Source organism: Anneissia japonica, unplaced genomic scaffold, assembly GCF_011630105.1.
Source record: "Anneissia japonica isolate Jap-2015-1 unplaced genomic scaffold, ASM1163010v1 scaffold11144_len554210_cov170, whole genome shotgun sequence".
NCBI lineage: Eukaryota > Metazoa > Echinodermata > Crinoidea > Comatulida > Comatulidae > Anneissia > Anneissia japonica.
The window spans coordinates 254,242-274,431 of NW_022708762.1; the positions used below are offsets into that span (position 1 = coordinate 254,242).

The following is a 20,190-nucleotide window of genomic DNA, read 5'->3' on the forward strand; positions in this document are numbered from 1 at the left end:
TTGTCCAGACGGGTTCAATCGACGATACGACAGAGTTTGTCAGGGTAGGCATACTTTTTCAAAGTATATAGTAACTACCTCAAACAGTAAAATTCCTAGTCATGTCTCATCATTTAGTTTAGAAAACGCATATGTATATGCATAGTAAATAACAAAAAAAACATAATATGAAATTGAAGAAAAGGTGTTTTATATAATTATATGCATATTATAATATGCGAGAGATTACAGGTTCTATTCCCACCAGAGACCTCTTTTTTCATACAATAATAAGGAACTTTCGTTGAATTATGTTTGATACGATTTTATAACATCATGTTCCTATATATTTGAGCACTGTATTATTGTATTACTTGATTTATACATAAGGTGTTTTCTTTACACTTTCAGACGTCGACGAATGCAGTGATGTCTCAATTTGTCAAATAAACTCATCCTGTCGTAACACACTTGGTTCGTATGTGTGTCTGTGTGATTCTGGATTCGTTGCTAGCTTTGACGGGGACACATGTGAAGGTAAATGCATTAATGATAATAATGACAGCAATATTGATGATGACAATGAAGATGAATATGGTGGTGGTGTGGTGTTGATGATGTTGATGAAAATCAGGCCAGTAACCACGGGTTGTTTCTATGGTTTTGAGCGAACCGCGTCTAAACAAAACCACATCAGACTCCTTACATGTGCATCAAAGTCATTAACATGTATGTTTCCATAGAAAATTGCCTTAAGAACTCGTTAAGGGACTGATAATCAGCGGCGTAACGCCTATGGGCTCCCGTGCGGCGGTCCGCAGGGCCACCACCCACAGGGGCCCCACCCATATGGTCCTCGACCTATCACCCTGACCAAAAATGGCTCTGTTGGTACATAACAGCATAATGTGTGTGTCTCTGACATCGACTGTAGGACATATATCCAGTGCGGCGGATTAAAGGGCGCCCTGCCGGCCAGGGGCCCCACTAAATTTGTCAGTTTTTTTTAATGTGATAAAAAAAAATTATATTTACAATTTTAAGTCCGTGAGCGCCACAATCATGAATTTTATTACCTCAGCCCCAACCATAGTAGGGCTGTGGTGGTAGAACCTCCATCTGAAAGTTCCTCCCTAGTCCCCCTCTATTTCAAATTACTGGATCCACCACTGATATCAAATCATTTACCCTGGACCCTGATTAAAAAATATCCCTGGTATGGTTTACGAGAGAGTTTTTAGCGCTTAGTATTGTCCAAATTGTGCTTTCAGACAAAGATAATAAATAGCAGAAGATAGAGCAGCTTCCCAATATAGTGGAACATCCGTTCAAAAGGCATTGTGGGTACACGGAGAGCAATTTTACTGCAACCGCGCGGCGGCGCTATATAAAAATAATAAAGGCGCTGCTCTTGTTCGCTTGTTTACTTTAGTTTCTCCACTTAGTAAAATGTTCAAATTTTACTGCAACCGCAGGAGGGCGAATGTTCCATCGATTTTAATGCAAATACGCGGAGCAGCTCATTCTTCAGCTATTTAAGTTCTTTGTTTCAGACCACAACAATTTTGGGATTGACAATTAAAATAACGTTATTTGAATAGGCAAATCATTTTTTTTAAATTATTTTTGATCCGACGACATCGTCGTGGCGTCGAACCACAGGGGTACAGGCCTGTCCAACGAGGAAAAAATTCCCCTTCCCCCTCCCCGCTGGCGCCACCAATGAAAGGCCGCCAGTCTCAGAAGGCCACAGGGCCCCCGACCCCATCGTTATACGCCACTGCTGATAAGAGCATGAAGTTGCCCCAATGCCTGTGTGTGTGACATACACCCATTGTAAAAATACAATACAATATATTGTACAATGTCAATCTCATTCATTGGTCAAAACATGTATAATACAATGTGGAAATTTGATTTCTATTGACGTTAAAATACAGTACAGATCAAAGACCAAATCAATATCGTTTAACCATTTGTTAATATCAGTTATAATAGATTATCTTTTATTTTACAGATGTCAATGAATGCGAATATACCGAACTACTCACCTTTCTTTGTGGTGAGCATTCGACCTGTGAAAACACACCTGGCTCCTACATCTGTGGTTGTATTGAAGGATTTGTCTCCAATGCTGGATTTTGTCAAGGTGTAGTACACCTTTGACTTTTAATTGAACTTAGCAAATGACCAATTAAGAAACGTGTGTCCAGGTCGTAACTAAGGGAGGTCGGCCGAACCCAAATTTTAACAGTTTACTACTGTATTTAATCATAACCTTTTCTATTAAAGAAACACTTCTGGTTCTGGTGGTGGGTAAAGGTCGACATCCAAAGGACTCCAAAAATTATACATCAAAATCGATTATTTTTGGAATTACTAAATTGTTTTACAATTTAATGAATTTTAACTTCTTATTTTTTATAATAATGAAAAAAAAACATTTTTTTTTTAATGGAGGCTTTAACTTCGACAAAAGTATTACATTTTTTCGCATGCATATATTTGTTAATTTTATTTAATATGAAGTGTATTATAGACTAAAGATGAAAAAATAATTGAAAACAATGAAAATGAATGAAGGTAAAGGTGGGGGACTGCCATGAAAGACAAAAAAAAAATGAAACGTCGGTATGCTCAAGTATTGAGTAATAATAAAAAGGCATTATTTCACTGTATCATCAGGTCTTCGCTGATGAGTAGAGTCCGAAACATTGTGCTAGTTAACTCACGAAATGAGGCTGCGTGAAAAAGTTACCGCCAGCATAGTTGCATGTAGTGCCTGCGTTTCTTGACATTTACGCCATTTTCATAAATAATAATAATAATAATAATAATAATAATAATAATAATAATAATAATAATAGTAATAATAATAATAAATAATTATTCTAGTCTCATTGTGTTTAGATATTGATGAATGTGCAACAGACGCGTCCTGTGGTTCAAATGCAACGTGTTTGAACACGATTGGAAGTTTCAAATGCGTATGTAATGACGGTTACCAGGAGACAACTTTCGGATGTAAAGGTAATCATGTATTTAAGTGACCTCATGTCATAGAATGCAATAAAATAGGCCTTACAAATTAATACAGATGACAGTAAAATCAACATTTTTACTTACATGTTCTTAATCTTTTTCAATATAAAGTACGATGTGTAATCGTATGGTGAGGTTTGTTATGATCCAACAAACGTTCTTCGGATAAAAGCGTTGATCCCTTCTTTTAAAGTTCACCTTTTGGCAATGTTTTTCCAACTAATACTACACATTTTATACCGATTAGTTGATGTTGTCGACAATGGTGTTTAAAGATGTTAATGCGACAGTAATATGTCGAATTGAGTATGTCTACTGTATTGTTTAGAAAATGATTTTTAAAAATCAACAATCTTACTTATTGTAGAGTTATTCATGTGAGTCGTTCACACATAGAATATTGGTGATCATTTTCTTTAGTTCCAAATTTGTCTCAGATAATAGCGACACAGTAGACCTACTCTAATGATAAACCCATACTATATCAGAATTTTACAGCACATGGCATAGTCCGATCATTTGACAGTAGATCTATAAATAACATGGATACAATTATCTATACTATATATGTGCACTTTCAGACATTGACGAATGTACCAGCGCTGATTCTCTAATGTGCCCAGGCGTCAGTGTCTGTCAAAACGTTCCTGGTTCATACACATGCATCTGTCCTCCAGGGTATGCAGGCAACGGTTCAGTGTGTACAGGTATGACGTCATGATAAATGTATTATGTCATTATGGGTGTGGTATTCTTTGTTATTAATACAGTCTTCGTGTTGCAAATCTTATATCTCACTCAAATTTTGGTAACTTTATACTTAATACGTCAGTGCAATTGAACAAAATTTACAAGAAAAATTGGATAAGATGAGGTTTTATCTATAACGAATCTCAGTATTAATAAATAACCAAAAATGTACGATATAATACATAAATTGTGACGCCATTTACGACAATGGCAACTAAACGACAAAGGGTAAGTATTCGAAAGTTTGTTTTTTAAATTAGGAGGTGAAATATAATAAGGTATCTTTAATATTCACGAAATTTATTAGAAATCAATAAAGTGTAATTGTTATGATATTTACATTGGCATAATAATATGAGTTATGAAACACACGCATGTCCCACAACATACACGTTCACGTTATTTCGTAGAATGTCGTTTTGTTGGAATTTGCAAGGATATCCAAGGGGCGGGGCTAGCGAAAAGGTTCGTTGCTATATGTTTTGTAATCATGCGCTCTACAAAATACACAGCTGTAATTACAATTACTAAATGTGTTTTTGTGATTCCATAAAATCGCTACACGCTATCACAAAAAGCTTTCTGGTTGGTCGAATCTCCGGTGCCTTCCGATCGCGTCGGGAACAGCTACGCTTTGTAATGATTGCACTAAAATCGTTGTACTGACATGTGGTACAAATGTTGTGGAAACAGGCTTTACTTGCGTATTTAACGTTCTCTTCCACAGACGTCAACGAATGTGCGTTATCACATGAATGTCATGAGTATGCACGTTGCTATAATGTGGAAGGATCATACGTTTGTCAGTGTACAAGAGGCTTCCGTGGCAATGGCAAGAACTGTTACGGTAAATAATACATTTGCTTATTGTCGATATCCGGAAGCCCTCCTTTTGAATCACTTCGTGGATTGGGAGGTGTAAAATATGTTCATTTTATGTTATGAAAGTCACAAATGTGCCTCACGGACTTTGGCTTTCTTTGTTTAGCCTGTTTAGGGGATGCACTCAACGAGAGCAAAGTAAATGTGGTCGGGCGTCGCTCAAAATATTTCGAAAGTGGTCCAGGGGAAAAATATGACAATTAGGCTACTTCATACAAGAACATCCCAGAACCAAATATCATAAAAGATGATGGTGTGATCACTAGCCAATAGGAAACTGGAAATTTGAAATATGTGCGTGTGAATGTTAATGATGGATACGCGCTCAACTTGCTAACCGATAACGCTCGCTAACCGGTGTTAGCGTATTCGCTAACCGATCAGGTGTTCTCACACTGGGGTGGTCTGTCCCCGGCCCCCTGCTAGCGCCACCCCACCTGCTGGAAATGGAATTCTTTTACAAAGGTAAAATATCTAATGTGGGCAGAATTCATTCATTCACGGAAAATTGCTTCCACACCTTCTTACTCTGAATGGAATGGAGATGTCGAATTGGCTTTAAACGGTACGTGCAGATAGGAGGAGCGAATTCAATAATAGTAACGGTCGTGGTCTCTGGGAGACTGGTAGGCCTGCAGCATAGACGGAATCCAAGGGGGAGGGGGGCAGCCGGCCCGGGGCAACCCCTACATTTGTAAAAATTTGAAAAAAGAAAATTCGACTAAGATTTTGAATCTAGGAATGCCATTTCCGGTCACCTAGAGGTGCCATAATCATAAATGTTCTTACCTCTGCTCCAACCATGGTGGGGTGAGGTAGTATAGACCCTTCACCTCTGAAAGTCTCTCGGGCCCTCCTCTATTCCAAATTCCTGGATCCGCCACTGTGCAGTATGTAATGAATTAACCGTAGCTAGCAATTCTACTTCTGCCTAAAGCAAGATTGTCACACTGTTATATATTTTTTTTAATTGACAATAGATTTGAATGAGTGTAACGTTGGTAACGGTGGATGCGACCAGGTGTGTATTAACATCCCTGGTAGATATGTATGCCGATGTAGTATTGGGTATCGAATGAATATTGCTAGTAATAGTTGTGAAGGTACGGTACATTTATTATTAATTATAATGTGTTACAGCTGTAATTATTATGACTATTACCGTCTCTATTACCATCAACATCATCATCATCAACGACAACAACAATACGATCATGGTCCCTTACATGATCATCATCATATTTTCAAAAGGCATAGAAAGAGAAATTTGTAAGTGAAGTAAGCGTAATTCATGATTGATTGACTTTTTTCACGGTATATAGACATTGATGAATGCTCTCGATTTAAGGACTTGTGTAATCAGACGTGTATTAATACAGAGGGATCATTCATGTGTGCGTGCGAAGATGGATTTCAACTAAGTGTGAATGATCGAGATTGCGTTGGTAAGTTGAGATCAGGATGGCATTAGTCCAGTCAATCTACGAAAAAAAGGGTCAACTCGGAACAAATTGCAGTAGTAATGAAAATAATTGTTTTCAACTGAGAATTTATTGAGGTATAACATACAAAAAATCATTAGGTTGGTAAGCTCTATTCTCACTAACCTACGGAGACCCGATTATCTATAAATTGCAACATAATACTGCGTTTCCTATACGTAGGCTACACCCATTGCTTAACAATGGGCTGAAAAAGGAGCTTTATTTGTTTTTGAAGGTAGCTTTGATCAGTAGGGTAAGAATGCTTTGATCTTTAGTTTATTCATAACTATGTCACCAACTAGGGGTAATGTTTTGATTGGTCAAACACTTTTGGTACTTGTGCATATAAGCTTGCAAATATGGATAATTTTTCATTCTTGATGATGACATAATTAATGTCGAAATATTGAATCCCGACACGATGGCGTGCATTTTCGTTACTTGGAGTATGTATTATACTATCTTATACCATAACAACATACTGTAATTTTAAAAATATAATTTAATAATCACAATTTATAAATATTCTTCATTTTGGTAGTCCTATTACCGGCTAATACCATTGCTATAACCAAACATTCCGCCGGAGTAAGAAAGCAGATGAAAAACTCCCTAGAGAAAATTGTCTGGAAGACCCCCTATACACTATATATTTGTGGACGCTACCGAACAAAGAATCATGGTTCAGTAACCAAAAACTGCATTACCGAAAAGTGATGCACTACAGTGAAACATTAAATTACTTACAGGTGGAAAAGTAGGCTACTACTTCACATATAAATGATACAATAACCCATACTATCAAAAATAGTGTTAAAAGCAAGTAGTGTAGCTTTTAAAAGCGTTAGGCCTACATCGTGATTATATAATGTGCTACGTATGGTATACAGTAATGAACGTCACAAAAGGGAATAAAATAAAAAAACTCCTTAGAGAAAATTCTCTGGAAAGACCCCTATACGTTCTAGCATGGTGGTAATTGAATACTGTACTAGTAGTATGCCATCGAAATACTTTGTATTCATCGAAATACTTTGACAGCAACAACAAAGCAACTGATAAAAACCATAATGTTCAAAAAGTTAAGTCAGCCAGCAAAAAGACTCGACCATTTTTTTTTATGAAAGACACCGACTTTTTAGCAATATTAGAGCCAGATTCAAGTCATACATTTTCAATTCGCATTTGGTCGTTCTTTATTATTAATCTCTCCGTAGCCACAAATCCCTCCTTGGATCTGTGAATGGCTTTCTGACCTGTGTAGAACCGCTTATCAGCATCAGCTGATAAACGAATCTGTACCTGGATGTCAAAGCTGCAGACACGAAGATTCCAGTAGCAGAACATCCTCCTCCAGGTCCCTCGCAGAACTAGCAAACAATGGATAGTTTACGCTCAGAAATGGGCAGATGCAAAACAAACCTCAATAATTATAAGAAGCCCACAAATTAATGTGAATGATGTTCAATCGAACCACAGGGAATGGGTCACCTTCGAAGATGTCTATTGTTAACAGGGCCATGCAACAGAGAAGATTTCGCGAATCAAATTCTCCTTCTGTTCTAATAATGTTTCTAGATTCTCCTCCTTCTTTAGTCATTTACTCATCAAAACTGAACATTATTTTGTACACTACGCTAACATTCCCGAATGAAATTGACGTTGCTTAAGTACTATCATTATTGCTTACCAATCTAAGTTTTAGGTTGGACTAAACGCTTTTAGTCATAATAATCGGATTAGCATAATAGTAGATTCAGTCTTGGCGCTGTTCGTGGTAATACCCGTAGTCTTACCGTTCCATGAGTATTTATTGTTGTTTTCATCCCTAGATTATGATGAATGTCTAATTCAAAATGGCGGATGTCAACAGACTTGCATCAATACACCTGGGAGTTGGAAGTGTGAGTGCGATGACTCTTCTTATCTTCTGCCTGACGCACGGTCCTGTGGAGGTTAGTAATAAAGTATTATATTATATTATACTACTGTACTTGACTCCCCTTTCCCTTCAACCAAGGAATATTTTACGAGGTCGTCATTGAAGGCAATGGGTTGAAAGATCGGAACAGTTTTCGTCGACATGTTGTGCAATATGTCTCGTTGTTGTCACCTGACGACACATTAGTTGTCCGGCTCTTCCAGTTCCATATTTAGATATCACCTTATTTGGCCGTGTCCTACAATATACATAGGTCTAGGGCAACATAAGAATATTGTTAAAATTAAAGAGAAAACACATGTAAGCATACTCGATAATAAAAAATACAATTTTAGATATTTTTAATTTGTGAACTTTAGAGTTTGGACTTTCAAAAATATAGTTATATGTACTTGGGAAAAACATTCATCATACAGAAAAACTAAACCAACCTTATCCCGTCGAACATTCTGTTTGTCGACTTTAGAGACATATGTTAATTTCTGTCATTTTGTAAAATTTCAGTTATCACTTCTTGCGATATAAAGAATGGAGGGTGTGCGCATATATGCAAGATCGACCAACGTGGTCTTGCGTGCAGCTGTCGAAACGGTTACGTAATCAGCGAAGATTTGGCTCAATGTGACGGTATACTATTACTTTAAAGAACATCTTTCCAAATGATGATGATGATGATGATGACGGTGGTGATGACGATGATGATAATAATAATAATAATAATACACATTTTTAAAGCGCCTATTAAAGCAAACAAAACTGGCTTGTCACCGGCGCTGGAGGATGTTAGAAAGAAGTTGAACTATTTGAAGAGGAATGATTTAAGAGTAGATTTGAATAATTGCGGATCAGAAATGATACGTAATTGCTATGACTAAGAAAATACAAGAAATTCAACCGAACAATTATGACCATGCACGATTGTACTACAGGTTCCTGCACCACTTAAAAGCATGATGATGTGGTGGTTATTATTTCAAAAGTTATGATTTTGTTTCAGCAACCTGTAACCCTCCTTGCGCACACGGTGGACAATGCATGCGCAACAACATGTGTAGGTGCATTAACGGATACTCTGGGGCTTGGTGCCAACAACGTAAGCCTTCGGTTTCATTTTTTAGGGTTAGATTAATTCAAGCTTTCACAAAAGGACTGCGATTGGCAGTTATGCAGCATGTAACATTTATTCACACTATTGATTATTATGTGATTGTATTATAACCAGGTCAGTCTGGTTCATTTTAAGCTAACAATCTGGACACTTTTAAATTTGTTCCCACGTGAGATTGAAGTCCCAGATAGAGATCCAGAGCAAAGAGTTTTATATCAGTTATTACGGGAAATGCTAGTCAGTTTTTACCGACATTCGGTTAAGTGCTTACCGTGACGCAGTGATGCAGACAACATACACCTGATGAAAAGTGTGGTTAACCAGCTACGATCCAGATAAGAGGAACGACTGACCAGCTAATCACTGTTGTTTCATGTCCTTTGTTCATTCAGTCCCTGTCGTTGTGGACAGACGAAAGTGCACCTCTTGTCAGCTCATTGGACAAGATGTGACCTATGGCTGTCTCTTATACACATCTAGATGTGTATAAGAGACAGACAATATACATAGGTCTAGGGCAACATAAGAATATTGTTAAAATTAAAGAGAAAAAAAAACATGTAAGCATACTCGATAATAAAAAATACAATTTTAAATATTTTTAATTTGTGAACTTTAGAGTTTGGACTTTCAAAAATATAATTATATGTACTTGGGAAAAACATTCATCATACAGAAAAACTAAACCAACCTTATCCCGTCGAACATTCTGTTTGTCGACTTTAGAGACATATGTTAATTTCTGTCATTTTGTAAAATTTTAGTTATCACTTCTTGCAATATAAAGAATGGAGGGTGTGCGCATATATGCAAGATCGACCAACGTGGTCTTGCGTGCAGCTGTCGAAACGGTTACGTAATCAGCGAAGATTTGGTTCAATGTGACGGTATACTATTACTTTAAAGAACATCTTTCCAAATGATGATGATGATGATGATGATGATGATGATGATGATGATGATGATGATGATGATGATGATGATGATGCTGATGACGGTGGTGATGATGATGATGATCTATGATGATAATAATCATAATGATAATCATGATAACGATGATAAATATAATGTTAATCATGAGAATGATTTTGCATCAATACTATTATGATGATGAAGATGATTAATTGGATAAAAACAATGGAGACGGATTTAATGGTATTGATGATGATGATTATGATGCTGATGTTGGTGATGATAAGAAGATGATTACGGCGCGGTGATGATGATAATGCTAATGACGATCTTGACAATGTTCATGATAATCATGATAACGAAAATAATGATGATAACGTTTATTATGCTGCATGGTATTAATTTAAACATTTTGATTATATCATACGCAGATTTCAACGAATGCGCAGACGCGAATGGTGGATGTGAGCAGAATTGCATTAATTCTATAGGCAGCTACAAATGCACGTGCAACGCTGGGTACAGGGTGAATTCCTTTTTGGATCACGAATGTGAAGGTCAGAAAGGCATTGTCAAGAATTCGCCAATTTATTCTGTTTTCCGTTGAGAAACTGTTTTTTTACATTATACTCTTGTAAGATGAAAATTTGGCCAGATAGTTTGGTACTCATTTCATGGAAGCAAACAGGCAACAGATTTCCCCATACCATTTTCAGTACATTCCCTAAAATTATATAATTCGACTTAAAACTGATTTCACTCTTTAAGCCACTAAGAAGACAATATCCTAAAGATGAATGTGTGCACAAAAACTGCCTTACATAAGTTAACACACTGTCTTTTGTAGAGGATGGTGCCGTTTATACGTCGGTAATTTGTACATTATGTCCTGCAGTTTACAGTCAACTCACCAACCAACCTTTTGTAGACCGAAATTTAAACATAATAAAGGAAAAGTATCAATAAAAAAAAATGATGGTTAATTTCCAGTGACGTGTTCTCCTCCGTGTATGAACGATGGGATTTGTTCAGGACCTAACCGTTGCACTTGTAAACCAGGCTACGCTGGAGACACGTGCGCAACACGTAAGTTTATATCATTTGGTACTTGCTGAAACCGGCAATAGGTTCAAGAATATAAAGGAGTCCGCATTCTTTTCCTTAGGCCTACATCAAAACCTTATAGTCAGATAAATCAATGACTAAGAAAATACAAGAAATTCAACCGAACAATTATGACCATGCACGATTGTACTACAGTATATGCAATAGGTTCCTGCACCACTTAAAAGCATGATGATGTGGTGGTTATTATTTCAAAAGTTATGATTTTGTTTCAGCAACCTGTAACCCTCCTTGCGCACACGGTGGACAATGCATGCGCAACAACATGTGTAGGTGCATCAACGGATACTCTGGGGCTTGGTGCCAACAACGTAAGCCTTCGGTTTCATTTTTTAGGGTTAGATTAATTCAAGCTTTCACAAAAGGACTGCGATTGGCAGTTATGCAGCATGTAACATTTATTCACACTATTGATTATTATGTGATTGTATTATAACCAGGTCAGTCTGGTTCATTTTAAGCTAACAATCTGGACACTTTTAAATTTGTTCCCACGTGAGATTGAAGTCCCAGATAGAGATCCAGAGCAAAGAGTTTTATATCAGTTATTACGGGAAATGCTAGTCAGTTTTTACCGACATTCGGTTAAGTGCTTACCGTGACGCAGTGATGCAGACAACATACACCTGATGAAAAGTGTGGTTAACCAGCTACGATCCAGATAAGAGGAACGACTGACCAGCTAATCACTGTTGTTTCATGTCCTTTGTTCATTCAGTCCCTGTCGTTGTGGACAGACGAAAGTGCACCTCTTGTCAGCTCATTGGACAAGATGTGACCTATGGGGAGAAGAAAGTTGTTGAATTAGTTAATCCTAACCTGTGCGCATGTCAGCCTAGTTAAAGCTGCAAGTCACAGGTTATTTCCTACCTTTACCTTTATTACCATTGCGTTTTCAATGAGAGGTGTATGCGTCTAAAACTCGTCTAAATTACCTAGTGTGAACAAAACTTCAGATTAAAAAACGTCTTCACGGCTACAAACCTTGATTCATTAGAAATCAGCTAATGCTTTTATAGAGTTTTATAGACCTACACAAATATAAATGTTCATTTACATCACTTTTTTGGAAGTAGTACTGTAACTAATGAAACATATTTCCATTTATTTCCAACAGCTGTTTGTCAAACCGCATGTCGAAATGGCGGAGTCTGTGTCAGCCCAAACACATGCCAATGTCCATCTGAGTACACAGGAACCTTTTGTCAAACTCGTAAGTAGAGTAACTGGCAAGCAGTTTGTGTAGGCCTGGTAATTATAATTTGGTTAATGCTGCTAAGAGACCTACAAATAACCTAAAATAAAAGACTACTTGGACAGAAAACCACCACTGTTTTGGGCTCAAGTAAAGCTTTGGTGTGGATATGAATACCTTGGTGGTTAAAATGCTTGCTTCCCAATCCCAGGGTCCTGGTTCAATTCCTGTCAGTGTTGCAGGATTTTTTTCTCACGACCAAAACAACTCCACTCCCTAAACCACATATTGAGATTTAGTTTGTGTAAAACATTGTGTGTGTATGACTGTCTTGTGAAATGAATTGTCACCTACAAGTATAGGACAGTGATATAACTCTTCTATTGACAATCATTGGTGCATGTGGTGTGTGTCAAATAAATAAATAAACTTACGTTGTCAATATCATAATGATCATTTGCTATATATTAGCTTTGTACATGACCCGGCAACAAGCATCCAATATAGTATGTCAAAGATCACACAGCCCTACGTTTGTAAAATAGTTAATTTAATGAATAAATAAGTACGGTACCATTTGGAGACAATTATATTTCGTTTTATTTTCTATGCCAATTACATATCAATCGAAATCATTCTATAGACTAACTTTCAAATGTTTATCTATGTTTATCTAGCTGCGTGTATACCTAGTTGCCAGAACAACGGAATTTGTTACAACGACAACAACTGCATATGTCGCACCGGATTCACAGGAACTCGCTGTCAGTCTGGTATGTGTTCTTTGACTTAATTTAGATTATTATAAATATTATTATATTTTTCTTATCTCAGATTCAAGATTCACTTGATGTATATTTCAAGATAACACATTTACAAAATGTTTCAATATAATATTCGTCATAGTAAAAATATAATTATAATAATTATTTAAGTATATACAAATAATTATATATACCTAATATAATGCCATCGGAATAGAAGTTGAACCTAAGCGGTAGCCTACACTTTCAGATGGAAGGGAGGGGGTACCAAATAGATTGCTGTTTGTACACTTAGGAAAATGATGATAATTGTGAACGACCCCTTAGGTACATTGTGGTTGGTTTTAAAAGAACAATTTATTTTGGATAGGCGAAGTAACAGCGTGTAAACCAACATGCCGGCACATGGGAGTATGTATTCCGGGCAACAAATGCGAATGTCCGGTGGGAACTAAAGGACACAGATGTGAAATCAGGTAGGCCTGTAACATTGATGGTAATGTATTATTATTATTATTACTATTATTATTATTATTATTATTATTAGTTGATGATGTGTGGTGGTGAGGACGACGGTTTATATTAAATGAAAAGATAAACCTTTATTTATATATTTGGTTGTTTATTTTCGTTTTAGAACGTGCCCGATTCAGACGTATCAGCAAAGTGTGATACAGTTTAAACGTGTATATAAACTTGAGAGTTATCAAGGACCATGCGGACCATTCGGCTTCAGAATTTGCACTCAATATAAGTATGATTGTTTTTTTTTAAATAATAATATAATAATAATTTATAGTGTTTTTTTTCTACTGCGACTACGTACCGTTGTCCATCATATACTCAGTTGAATTCGACCTTTGGCCTGTTAGAGATTATTCGTCCACTTTTTCAAAAACTCATTCAAACGAGAGTTCTTATATAGACAATTCAAACAACTGTTATACGCCCTCTGTCAGTGTAACCCTGAGCATGTATACTCTAGAGGTCGCTCAGCTGGTATTACAAAAGTAACTTATTTGGTCTGTTACTGAGCAATTTAAGTGTTTTAATGTTTACAAATTGTACCATAGATAGTATCTATAATGGTTGTAGACTATTTATTGTTTTGGTTACCAGCAACATCAATATTCAAATTTGTTTTTATTAATTGCATTTAATAATAGTTCATGCCATACATACATCCACAAAATATAAACTTTTGGTCATGATTATTATGAGGTTAATTTTAATACATATTTTTGTAGGTGTTCGATGAGTTCAGTCTTACAATAATATTTTTGTAATGAGTGCAATATAGATAATTTAATTGAAGAACGATTGTCTGATTGACTGATAGTATCTATAATGGTTGTAGACTATTTATTGTTTTGGTTACCAGCAACATCAATATTCAAATTTGTTTTTATTAATTGCATTTAATAATAGTTCATGCCATACATACATCGACAGATTATACACTTTTGGTCATGATTATTATGAGGTTATTATTGATTCACATTTTTATAGGTGTTCGAGGAGTTCAGTCTTACAATAATATTTTTGTAATGAGTGCAATATAGATAATTTAATTGAAGAACGATTGACTGATTGACTTATTGAGGGTTTAAGATAACTTATTAATTGGGTCGATTGAATGATTGATCGATTTAATGATTGATTAATGATTGATTTCATTTCATATATTTCATTTCATTGATTGTTAAATTAATTGAATTAGGCGATTTTTAATAGATCGATCTATCGAATTGTTGCTTGCTTAATTGATTACATTGAGTTACTTATACACTGTTGAATTTCTAGACTAATTCAGTGTAATTTTCATTTTTTTCCCGAAGGATTACAAGTAAGCCTGTCGAAGTGACAACCTATCGCTCAGGATACCGTATTGGTTGTGCCGATTTGTAGACTTCTGCTAAATTTAATTACAGTAAACTTACAAACTGAAATTGAAACGTCCTGAAGTAACAATTGGCCTCCTAATTTCAACATTGCCCGATAATGTACACACCTTGTTCGTATACACATTAAATTAATATAACAATATTGTGGGTCAAAGTGTATGATCCTTAGCTATTCACATCCAAACCTTTAATTGGAGATTATGAATCGGAAAACTAAATTTTTATCTCACTTATTTATGCACCAAACTCGTCTCGTTTATGTATTGGCCTTTATACTTGTGTCTATACTATTAACAAAGGGTACCGGTATACGGTATTGGGAAATAAAAGTTTTTGTTGCGATTATGATTTTTACTGAAGGTAAAGGAAATTATAATAAGAATTGCATTATTGACCTAATAGTAGCTTTCTGTACTGATCGACAATTGCATATAATCAATATTCATTTCATGCTATTGTTCTCTGTGTCTTTTGTCAAAGAAACAAAGCTTTTAAATTTTTAATTATTATTTAATGTAGACATTTCTATTTGAAATGCGGAAAAAATTGGTCTACACAGCAAACACAATTTAGAATAAGTCTCCTCTTCGTTTTCTCTCATCTACTATTTTGCTTCTAAATAAAGAAGATTCTATAAACACTGTTGCAATTTTTATATGTCTTTTCTTTTTTGGGGTTTTTTTTGTTAGCGTTAAAAGTGTAACATTAGCCTAAACCCCTATTCCCGCAGAGCAACGTAAAGAAGAGCGATCGCTCACCGGTCTGGTTACTATTTAGAACGTTTATTTGTACAAAATTAAAATAGGCCTATCTTAAAATTGAAAAAAAAAATGAATTTATAGGTTGCGTGCAAGATGGTAGTGCCAGATCTTCCCTGACGGGGGGCTGGTACCTCCATCAGGGGTATTTTAACTTGCATGGTTTTCTATTAAATTATCCTTATTAAAAATTCGAAAGATTTTTAGTGACGTCCGGCCACGCCCACTTTGCTTTCGTGGGGTATCATGCCCTACCCCCGTCGGGGAGTTGCCGCCCCCACCCTCGTCGGACAAACCCTAGCCTTACCTTTAATCTAATCAATTTTTAAAGTCTTAAAAAATATATAGAATTAATTAATGTTTGTTTTCCCAACTGATTGTGGTTTCCCCAGCACTATTTTTGGAAATACCAGTTGGTGGGCCAATTCAATTGAAAAACCAGTTGAACCAGTTCATCCAGTTGAGTAAACCAGTTCCAATTGAAAAACCAGTTGGACCAGTTCAATCATATCTTTATCCATTCTTTATTCAAATAATAGCATCACGTAAACAATGATGGACAATACATAGGCCTAATAGCTATAAATTATTTAACATTTAAAGAATATTTACAATTTACATTAATAATGGAAAAAAGTGAATACAAAGTTAAATAATTAAAGTTAATCATTAAAGTAAATTTAAAATCAACCTTAATAAAGGACAAAATTTGCAAAAAGCACAAAGAGACCAATTAAATTTAAAAATGCAAAAACAAGTTAAAAACATTTAAAATTCAATAAAATTACCAGATATAAAAAATGACAGCACAACAAAAGAATCACATTAATTACAAAAAGGAATTTACGGAAAAACATGATACCATATTTAGCAGCCATAAGGATACCTGGTGCCCTTTAGTGTAACATCCAGTTATATACCAGTTTTTACCAGTCATTAAAGACTCCTTGGAAAGTAATAAACTTTTTTATTCGTTGCATTTTAACTTTAGGAAGAGTAAACTGTCTGGTGTGACGGAGTTGAAAATTGTGAGAAGAGGGATCAGGTATACAATGCAATCTATGAACAGGAGATTTAAGTTTCTTGAAATATTTAATGGTCAATTCGTTACGGCGTTCGGAAAGTTATTTAATATTAAAATATTTGCAGGTATCAGTAAACGAAAGATTTCTGATCCATTTACAGTGATTGGGTCAAATTCGGTTGGGGCCCTCATGCATGTGATACACAGCTCAACCGATTTTTTCTCATTCAGTTTCATGCCATCATCTTCACACCATTTTGATATGGAATTTATGTTATCTTGAACTTTGCAAACTGTTTTTATTTAGTGGTAAAAGGTGGTATCATCCATATACTTCATACCCATGACCCCTGGGGTATACCTCCGCTTGATGCGAACCATGATGAGAAAGTATCCTTTTATTTCACCCTATGTTTCCTGCCTGTAAGGTACGCTTGAGTCCATGTCACAAGGGCTCGGTCAATGTTCATATTAATTAAATTCCTAATTAACAATCGATGATCAATCATATCATATGCTTTACTAAAATCCAATAGAAGAGCACGAACTTCTTCCCCTTTATCAATAGCCACATGCCAAAAGTGTGATATTGAGATAAGAGCATCAGTTGTGGAGGTGCCCTTAGTACTCCTAGATTGGTTATTCGCTAACCCGTCCTTCATTTGGTCCCACAAGAAACCACCAATTAAGCTCACAACTACCTTGGATGCCACTGAAATTAAAGAAATAGGACGTAAATCTGTTTCGATACAGCGTGGGGGATTTAACTTCGGTATTGGCACTATCTATATTCGGCCTCTTCCATCCATCAGGGATGTATGAATCTCTGAGGCTGGAATTGGCAATTGCGCAAAGAGGTCCGGCAAGGATATGCGATGCATCACGAAGAAGACCAGGATCAGTTCAACCAGTTTGAGAAACCAATTGGGCCCAGTTGAAAACCAATTGGACCAGTTGAAAACCAGTTGGGCCAGTTGAAAAACAATTGGACCAGTTGGAATTTTCAACTGGATTTTTTACCTGGGACGAAAAACATGAACAAGAAGAACAGCAGTGAGGATCTGGGATCAGCGCATTGCGCGGACCTAAAAATGTCACATTATGCTTTCAAAGTGATGATATCTATGATAAACCATGTTAAAGTCAGGCTCCGGAGGTAGGCCTAAAACAATTTTGATAAGTTGTAGAACTGATTTGACTAAGACACAAAAAGCTTATTTGATGAAAAACTCAGAGAAGCGGTTTAATAAGACAGATTTTTAAATATTAAAAAATGGAGGAAATGGCGAAAAGGGGGATGGTTTAAATATTAACAAATCTATAGGCTTATCTTACGAATCGATTCCGAGTTTTTCGTCAAATGTATACTTATTTGTGTCTTAGAAAAAAAAATCATTTTTACAACATATCATTATTTATTTTTTCCTCCGAAGCTTGGCCAGGCTTTAAAGATTCAAGTTGCAAGATTTGTATTCTTTCGAAAGCCATCGAGGGCTATTATCCACTCATTAACAAACAACAATACAAAATCAACACAATAAATACCTTACATTACTAGTTACGAATGCCTAATTTCATTTTAATCTCAATAGGGGAAAAACAAAGGGTCAAAGGTTAGGTCGTTGGCCATTTCAATTGCATGTGGAAAGAAAGATGTCAACCTCAATGAGCGACCATAAAATCGAAGGCATGGGTATAGAGGGAGATTCTAAGAGCTGGAACAATTATGGCGTGGGGGAAGGAATGGTGTAGGGGATGATTTGGGTTTTTGGCAATCTTAGAAAGTGAACTAAGAATAACAAATTTCTGTCGAACTTCAAATGAAGAAACATTGTAAGACGAAAGAATATTAGCACAGTCAGACGAGGAAGCATGGACCGATAATCTTATCGAAAATTGTCTCAAAAGAAAGAAATACAAGTCACATTTAGGAATAAGACCAAACGGAACATGCGTATTCTGTGGATTGGATGTGGGATTTATAAAGAAGAATAAGAGTTTCGGTAGAGAGGGAATGTTCAGAAATTTAAGAACGGAAAGTTTTTGCATGTCAGATTTGTAAATAGAAATAATGTGATCATGCCATTTCAAATCATTTGAATTTAAGATACCTAACTATTTAATATTATCAACGGATTAAACCAAAGTACCATTAATGTATACAGGAGATAATTGCATGTGTTGTTTGCCAAAATTACAATTAAAGCATAATATGCATGTGCATAATTGTATTGCAGATTCACGATTTATTGGACATTATTATTATTATTATTATTATTATTATTATTATTATTATTATTATTATTATTATTATTATTATTATTATTATTGAATCTGGAATCCCCTCTACAATTGATAGAAAAAAGTAATACCCATGAAGCAAGTTATCATTTTCTGGTAAGAAACATGCATGAGCCTGGTTCAAATTGAACCTTTCACGATGGGATATATATAGATAGGCATGGCCTTCAATATTAAGCTAAGATCAACCGCTTATGGTTAGTCTACTACCCGGGTTTCTTTGCTTTACTAACAGCCCAAAAAGTGCTACCCAGATGTAACGGAACTAGGAGGTATAAGCTAGGGAATAAGAAATGAGTATGTCTCACATCACAGGATTTCGAATATCACAGGTTTTTTTTTTATCTAAGCCAGGGACGTATCCAGGGGGGAGCCGTGGGAGCCGCGGCTCCCCTCCCCCCCCCCTTTGTACACAGTGTTAACATTTTAAGGCTTATTCTTGAGCCAATACAAATTCTTTCCTGGGATCACTTAAAATGAATACTTCTAAACATGTAAATATGCATCAGTACACGTTATACATAGGCCTAATAGAACACATAAGCCTAAGCGTGATTTAAAAAATCTTAAATCCATAAATCTCAGGCCAGGTCTTTTAAGATAGAGATACTGTGGTTCAATTTCGTTTTTTTCCTTTTGCAAGTTTCTTTAAATGTTTGTTTAATAATACTACTACTAATAGTAATAATAATAATAATAATAATAATAATAATAATAATAATAACAATGATGATGATGACAAGAGTAATAATTGATATTAATATTATTAACAATAAAAAGTGAAGAAAATTGTGCTAAATGCGGAAAACGTTGTGATTTGTTGATCATAATATAGTATATATAGTTAAAGCTTAGTAAGCTATAATTAGGCCTAAGTTGTCCTGGATATTAAGTAGATCCCTGATAAAAGATCATGAGAAATTTGTTGGCGTTTCATTTTGACTATAATGGTACCGTAATATGAGATGATGAATTTTACTATATATAAAAGTGTCATTTCCGGCCATTTCGAGAGGTACT

The 20,190-nt window shown here is 35.6% G+C and overlaps 1 protein-coding gene across 1 annotated transcript in view; it reads left to right on the forward strand.

The window, feature by feature from the left end:
• Window positions 1–13,212, forward strand: part of LOC117106559 (fibrillin-1-like) — an 18,896-nt gene extending 5,684 nt beyond the window's left edge. Inside the window, exons 5-19 of the mRNA XM_033247942.1 lie at window positions 1–44; window positions 391–516; window positions 1,997–2,128; window positions 2,890–3,009; window positions 3,603–3,728; window positions 4,499–4,618; window positions 5,634–5,756; window positions 5,976–6,098; window positions 7,970–8,092; window positions 8,584–8,706; window positions 10,531–10,656; window positions 11,090–11,185; window positions 11,440–11,535; window positions 12,342–12,437; window positions 13,097–13,212. The exon at window positions 1–44 is cut by the window's left edge and continues 82 nt beyond it. Of these exons, the coding sequence (XP_033103833.1) occupies window positions 1–44; window positions 391–516; window positions 1,997–2,128; window positions 2,890–3,009; window positions 3,603–3,728; window positions 4,499–4,618; window positions 5,634–5,756; window positions 5,976–6,098; window positions 7,970–8,092; window positions 8,584–8,706; window positions 10,531–10,656; window positions 11,090–11,185; window positions 11,440–11,535; window positions 12,342–12,437; window positions 13,097–13,212 (1,690 nt within the window). The remainder of the gene's footprint in view (window positions 45–390; window positions 517–1,996; window positions 2,129–2,889; window positions 3,010–3,602; window positions 3,729–4,498; window positions 4,619–5,633; window positions 5,757–5,975; window positions 6,099–7,969; window positions 8,093–8,583; window positions 8,707–10,530; window positions 10,657–11,089; window positions 11,186–11,439; window positions 11,536–12,341; window positions 12,438–13,096) is intronic.
• Window positions 13,213–20,190: the final 6,978 nt, after the last annotated feature.